A 7,430-nucleotide genomic window follows, 5' to 3' on the forward strand; every position below is an offset into this window, starting at 1 on the left:
ACTAGTTGTGATACGGCTCTATTGAGTCGACGATAATCGTCAATTTATTGGCGACTTGACTGACTCTTAGAGACTAAATTAAATTCCAGTCAGGATTTAAAACCCGTGAAAATTTGATTCTACCATTTCCATGGCGTCTAATTATTTTTATTTTATATTTTTTTAATTTTTTAAAAACTTTTTCCTACTTAAAGGCCGGAGGTACTCTCGGAAGCAATCTCTTTATCCGTCGAATAGAGAGAGGGATGACTTCCTCTACTTTTGAGAGTGTTGACTCTGGGTGGAGAAATGACTTGTCTTTATTCTCGGATAGGGGAAGGATTTTCTACATCACACTTCCCCCATACACCACTTATGTGGTATTGAGTTTTGTTGTTGTTGTACAACAATACTAGTTGTGAATTGAAACTGCATACTGAACCAGAAATAAAGCAAAGTTGCCAGTAGTTAATGTATAATTTGAATAACAATCAGTCATTCATCTACAAATAATTGTAGTTGCATGAAATACAATGTTTAGTCAACAAGTCAGTCCCTCGAGTCAAGCAAAAATTATTCGACTCAAAAATGAACAAGCTTTCTTTATTATCCATTATCAAGCAAATGTAACCAGGTGAGATTGTTTAGATTTGAGATCTTGCTGCAGACCGGGAGCATTTCTTTCTTCCATGTTTTCCTAGCCCGCACACACAGTTCTCAAGAAGTTCATAATCCTCTTCCCAAAACAGCTTTGACGCCATCTCAGGGTTGTCCAACAACTTTTTGGCGGTCAGGAATCCAGCAATTGTCCATGTTTGATATAGTCGGGATTGTTTCCCGATGAATCTTCCATATCTTGTATCATAATATTCGGGCCATTTATCTGTTGAAAGTTTCTTCTCGGCTAGAGCAATCGCTTTTCTTGCAAGTTCTGGCCTCTTCATCTTGATACAAGCAAGCGTGAACTGAAATAACAAGATATTGAGAATTAGGAAGGATGTGGATGACAATCAACTTTGTCAACTTGAAAATTTAAATGCATCCTGATTTAATCAAGTAAATATGATCCCGCCACAACAATCAACTTGAAAATAAAAATAAAATAAAACAAATTGTAATCTGGAGTAAATTAAAGATACTAGCTTTGATATAATCTGCAATGAAGAATACCTGCCAAAGGAGCGTAGGCCAGGATCCCCCATTATGGTATGACCAAGGTCTGCAAAGAAAGACACCCAGGTAAAACATCTATAGACCATGTGTCTCTAACTAAATACAAAGTATTTAACTTTATAAACATAATATATTTAAATAATTATTTTCTATATACACCTTTCCTCAAACAATGACAACTAACAAGCTTTTCCCATTGTTCTTGTAAATCAGATATGTACAATTTCTGATACACGAGCTGTTTAAGTTGTGGTTAATGATGATAAAGGAAGCAATACAGACCCATTTACTTATAATTTAGTTACATAAGGTTCTCTTTTTGTTTCCATTAGAGTAACAAGCATAAAAGCCTCCTCTATAGTCATTTTAGTTAGGGATGGCACCCGCGGGTCGTGGATGCGGATCCATTGGATCCATCGCCCGTACCCTCGGATTTTTTGTCAACCCGTCAACCCGCGAATCTTCATTATCGGATTTAATTTTGGATCCATCGCCCGTACCCGCGGATATCCGCGGGCTACGGATTTACCCGCGGATCTTTTTCATAAATTAGTACTACATTCGTATCTATTTTTTTTTTAAAGCTATAAAATTTATAAAGATAAACAATATTTACAACGTATGATGTGCATTACATACAAACAGGCCCTTAAATTACATTTAGGCTAATACTGAAAAATGAAGAATGCAGAAAAGAGACTAAAACACGAGCCTGACACATTTTAATGACTTAGCCAACCCCCGGTTCTATTAGAAGCTACACCAATATAAGTTAAATTACTCGAAATACGTTATACTAGTAGTCTAGTACTACTTGCACGCATCAAACTACTGGAATTTAATAGTGATCGATCACCAAATTTCTATGTTATTGTTTAAATTTTTTTTAAAGTCAACGAATATTACAATAATGTAAGGATCCGCGGATATTTAACGGATATTTAACGGGTATATCCGCGGATTCTTCAAACGGGTGTATCGGATTCGCGGATCGGATTTTACCCGCGACGGATGTAATACATCCATCACCCACCCGCGACCCGCTAGCGGGTACAAGATTAAATCCATCGCCCACCCGCGGGTAAAGATTTTTGATTTTATCCGCCCATCACAGGCGCGGGTACCCGCGGATCTCGGATTTTTTTAGATCCATTGCCATCCCTAATTTTAGTAAGAAATTAGATTCATTGAAAACATAATAATTTTTTATTTCCAACCAACGCCAAAACTGTTTTTGAAAAAAACTTGGACAAATACTGTTTCAAGTCAACCTAACCTGTGCCATGAAAGTCCCAAATTTATTTACCGTTATCCACCCGGTCCAAGTTGCCCATTTGGCGACTTCTATGGCTGATAACTAGAAAAAGAATTCAAAGAAAGCATCATTGAGCCTTACGTGTTCTTAGGATCACTACCAGTAATTATACGCCATTCTTCATACTCGAGTGCAGGATAACAGATCTTGAGAGGCATGCTACCTACAAGATCATCCCATTTCTCTTCAATCAAGTTCAATATTCCATCATTCTGTCTAGGTGTACCCAATGAAGAAACAATGGCCCACAAATTACCCAATGTGAAAAACCTAAAATCCATGTGAGCTGGTTGTAAGTTGCCAATGAGATAGCCACCAGATTCTGGAAACCAGTCCACTAACCAAGAAGGGATCTGTTCTGGGTAGATGTTGAATTTGTTTATGGCATCAGTTGAGTACTCCTCTGTTTTGTAACGGTATATTTCATTGACTTTTTTCATATCAACCCAATAGTATTCACGAATGTGGAACGAGAGAGCACTCAGCCTGTTGTTAATGGCTGCTACAAGATCCTTTGTTGTTTCATTGACAGTTACAATTTCTCGTGAGCAGCGTAGTGCCGAGTAGAATAATGCCTGTATACACAATATGAGTTTTTTTTAAGCAACTGATGCAGGCAAGAATTGTAGGCATTAAATTACACATTTACTTGTGAATGGGTCATACAGTTGTTTAGAAGATAACTTACTTGAATTTCAAGAGGGTGGCCATGAATACCCATCCTCCTATCGATCATACAGGAGCCATCAGTCACCAACAGAGTAGGGAACATATCAAACCCATCAGCCAAGCACAATTTGAGTATTAATCTTATCCCCGTTTGAACATCCACCCTCTCTTGCAAACTGTAGTCACCTGTGATCTTCCCATAAGCCCTTAACAAAATTATCCACCACAAACCTAGCCAAGGTGTCAACAATCAGTTTGATATTGTAATAAAAAAGGCTAAAATCCAAAAAACAGATCAAATGGCAGCCATGCAAGTAACCTCTTGAACAAACTATCCAAAAAATTACCAGAATCAACGGGTGCAACTCGTCCAATTGCTGATTCACCAAAATCAGGATCCAGAACATCCTCGAATTGGCCAGATTTTCCATCAAGTGGTACACTTCGAACTTTAAAGCTAGCCGGCATCAGCCCCTGCCCAGGGCTGTGGCAGTCAACTGTCTTTTCCCAACTCTGGAAAGAACAAAATTAAGATTAATTCCACATTTGCTTAAACTTTGATAACATGGTAACACCAATTACTAATAAGACTTAAGCTTTAGGTGGTGATGCCATAAAACTAGCATTTAGTAAAGCGTTATATATAAGCAACATTGTATACTTACACATCCAACAGATTTTAATTGCATCAATCAATCATGCTTAAGCAGTTAAGCTCATCTCAGACTAGAGATTAAGATGTTAGACTATTTGTTTTTATGTCTGCAAAATAACTTAATTTAATCCTGTGTGCGGCACTTACTTAGAAGCACATTTCTAAGTCTGTGAGTTTGCAGACAGAATAAAACATTATTTTATCGTATGTCTTCAAAAAACAAACAGTTTGCAGTAAAAACGTCTGAGCGCCCGCAGGCATAAGACATAATAAGATCTGCAGTCTAAAAAACAAACGACACCGTACTATTCAACATTCTCATTTTGTAAAATCATATTGATATGGTGCACACATAAATGATATTACTTGATTCAAAAAGAAATGAAAGAACATGATGGTAGTGAGTGGGGATAAAATTGTATCAAAGATAGAAAATTTCTATTGACAGCAATAGATTTCAACATGATGCAGATTGCAGAGTACACAGACGTTTAGGGTACAAGCCAGAGTTTGATTTTGGAGACATCAAAATCTAGATAAATGCAGGAACATAAACTTGCTCAATCAGTTGCATAAATCAGAAAATAGAAAAATTATATTAGTTACCTGCAGTTGAAGAGTATGAAGCAAAAAGTTCTTAACGATCTCGCCTTCACCATTGAGCAAAAACGCAAGTGCCGAAGGAACAAAATCCCGAATAAACACCTGATCATAGTTCAGTGGCAGCTTATCAGCTGGATCAGCTGCTGCAACAGTTCCCACAGGACATCCACAATAATCCACAACCGAACCTCGAAGCAAATTCCATGCTTCTTTCTCAATTTCAGACTCTTTAATCTCCGAAGATTTTATATCTACATTCGAACGATTATCATCCAACACTTCCTCTTCATTTTCCCCTTTCGTTACTACCCTATCAATAACTAAAGGCTTCACATTCAATCCACCTTGAATGTAAATCTTTTCCCAGCTTGTGTCATTAACATGTGAATCAATCGATGTTGAATAATTCCTATAATCCGAGGCTACTTTAAATACAAGCCTACTGAATCTCCTATCATATCCTCCCCGATTCGAACCGGAACCACTAAAACCCTTCCGATTCGAATCAATTACATCTCTAAACCCTAAAATCTTATTATTACAAGCATGAACTCCCCTTGAGCCATGCAACTTAAATCGAGATTTCGACAAATTGGTTACAGATGAATGATGATTACAATTAGGTATTTGAAACCCTAAAAATGAAGATCTTTTGTAGTTAATTAAAATCCTACAGTAAGATGGCTTCATTGTTGTTAATCCAATACAACTACAACTAGCCATTTCAATTTGATCAATAATGATCTATCTATAGCTATATATTTATAAAAGTATATATCTATATATCAGATCTACAAATAAACCCTAGATCTGTTGATCTCAGAAAAAGATTGAATCAACAGAGGTTATGTATGAAATGATTTCTCTGCCTGTATAAAATATATCTATATCGTTCTTTTGATCTATAAACTATACAAGATACATAAATTTATTTATAAAAAAGGAATACAGAAATGGAAATTGGACTTACGAAAATGATTGTAAAGCGAGTGCGTGTATGGTTTTTGTATGTGTGTGTTTTTTTTGGTTTTGATTGGATAAAATGATGTACTTTGGGGGTGTTTATATAGACACGGAGTTTATGATATTTCCACGAAATTGGGTAGGTGACGAAAAAACTCGACAAGTGGGATGCAGAATTTACTAATTTACCCGTGCAGTGCACGTGTATTTCTGTATTTGTGCATTACTAATATTATTATTTATTTATTATTCATATTTTTATATTTTATTTATTATATATTATATGAATTTATTTATTAGTATTATTTATTTATTTATTTATTACAAAAATAACTACAATATAGAATGAGTCATTAGATTTTGATTGATAAAATAGTTGCAAATCAGCCAATACACTAGCACACACAAAAAATAACTTATGAGAATGTGTGATTACGAATCGAGTGAGTACCTTTGGCTGGAACTGGGCATGGTGTAGAAATAATATCGGGTCTCGTAACAACGATCTGGAAACCTCACTAATGGAGAAATTGGGTTCGATAAAGCTTTCAAATGAAACTGATACATGGATATGGGCATTAGCAAATATAGTATCCTTTCCGTAGAGGAGACGGAGGCTTATTTGAACGATACAAACCTTCCTTCTAAGACAACGGCTACTGGATAGATGAGGTTTGTCCATCGAAAGGTGAACATTTTGATTTGGAGACTTGCTCTGGACAAGTTACCAACGAGGCTTAACTTTTCGAGGAGAGGATTTGATATCGAGACCATTGAATGTTCGTTATGTGAAGGTAGAATCGAATCGGTTGATCACATCTTTTTCGGGGGCAACATCGTGGAAATATATAGGGGGGGAATAAAGATTTGGATGTATATTCAATGGCCCAAAGTCTATGCTTGGTCCGAAAGGGTAGCATGTTTCGATTCTTGGCATCATTCATCCGCCGGAAGAAAAAAAACTATACGTGATTGTTGCGACTTCTATTTGGCATATTTGAAAATACTGTAATATTATCATCTTCGCATCCACTTTATTAAATAAAAAAGCTCATGTTCGACTTGATTCGTGTTTATGCTTATAACTAGTTTTGTAATAAAAGTGAACTAGTTGTCAGGTGAGATGATTGGTTGTTAAAACTATTATAAGTTATAAATTGGTCTCCTTAGCTGTTAGAAGGGTTTGAGTTTTTAATAATATTTATGTTAAAAAAAAGATCACTTTATAACAACAACAAAATATTCAAAAATAGATTGTATTGTAGTGGAAGTGTATTATTTATTATTTGTATGTATTAACAAGATTATTTTATAATTATACAATGTATAATACTTTATTGTATATTTGGTGTGGTGGTGTACTAGTGTGTACAAATATAAGTTTAATGGTGTAGAGATCGTTAACCGTTCAAATAATTGATAGATCTCCTTACCATCAAATGTATATATTCAACAAAGTTATCTTTTGCACTAGTGTTGGTCCGGAGAATTTAAGTACTTAAAACGGGGTAAAAAAGTCCTTATGTCGTAACGAATAATATAAACTATTTAAAATGCCCTTAGGTCTTGACGAATAGTATAAACATTTTAAAAAGTACTTTGGGTCTTCCTAGAATGCTAGTGGATTTTGATTTCCTCTTTTTTCGAGAGTTTGATTATTGTTTTTGGGCATATTGTGTTTTGTCTTCGCTGCTTCAAGTGTGTTTCTTTAGTTCTCATGTTTCTTAAATCTTCGATTATATATATATATATATATATATATATATATATATATATATATATATATATATATATATATATATATATATATATATATATATAGGCAGGATCAATGGGGAAGTAACCAATCGGGGGGAAGCGAAATTTTTTTTTTCGTTTTTTTGGAATTTTTTTTTTCCGGCATCAAGATCACACGAAAATATGAACATTTAGAAAAGACACTTCGTGATGAATGTTATTATTTAGGCGGGAAAACGATCGACAAAAATAACATTCAAGATAATATTGTTCGTGAAGAATATGAACGTTTTTTTTTTTCCATGTTTTGTGAAGTAAAATTTAGCCCGATTTAGA

At 35.0% G+C, this 7,430-nt stretch overlaps 1 protein-coding gene across 1 annotated transcript; it reads right to left on the reverse strand.

The window, feature by feature from the left end:
• Positions 1 to 427: 427 nt before the first annotated feature.
• LOC139886470 (alkaline/neutral invertase A, mitochondrial-like) lies at positions 428 to 5,336 on the reverse strand. The gene is made up of 6 exons (XM_071870299.1): positions 4,398 to 5,336; positions 3,484 to 3,649; positions 3,156 to 3,367; positions 2,549 to 3,042; positions 1,150 to 1,198; positions 428 to 944 (listed from the first exon to the last, which is right to left on the reverse strand). Exons 1-6 carry the CDS (start codon positions 5,115 to 5,117, stop codon positions 624 to 626), a joined length of 1,962 nt encoding a protein of 653 aa, XP_071726400.1. The 5' UTR covers positions 5,118 to 5,336; the 3' UTR covers positions 428 to 623.
• Positions 5,337 to 7,430: the final 2,094 nt, after the last annotated feature.

This window comes from Rutidosis leptorrhynchoides, chromosome 1, assembly GCF_046630445.1.
Source record: "Rutidosis leptorrhynchoides isolate AG116_Rl617_1_P2 chromosome 1, CSIRO_AGI_Rlap_v1, whole genome shotgun sequence".
NCBI lineage: Eukaryota > Viridiplantae > Streptophyta > Magnoliopsida > Asterales > Asteraceae > Rutidosis > Rutidosis leptorrhynchoides.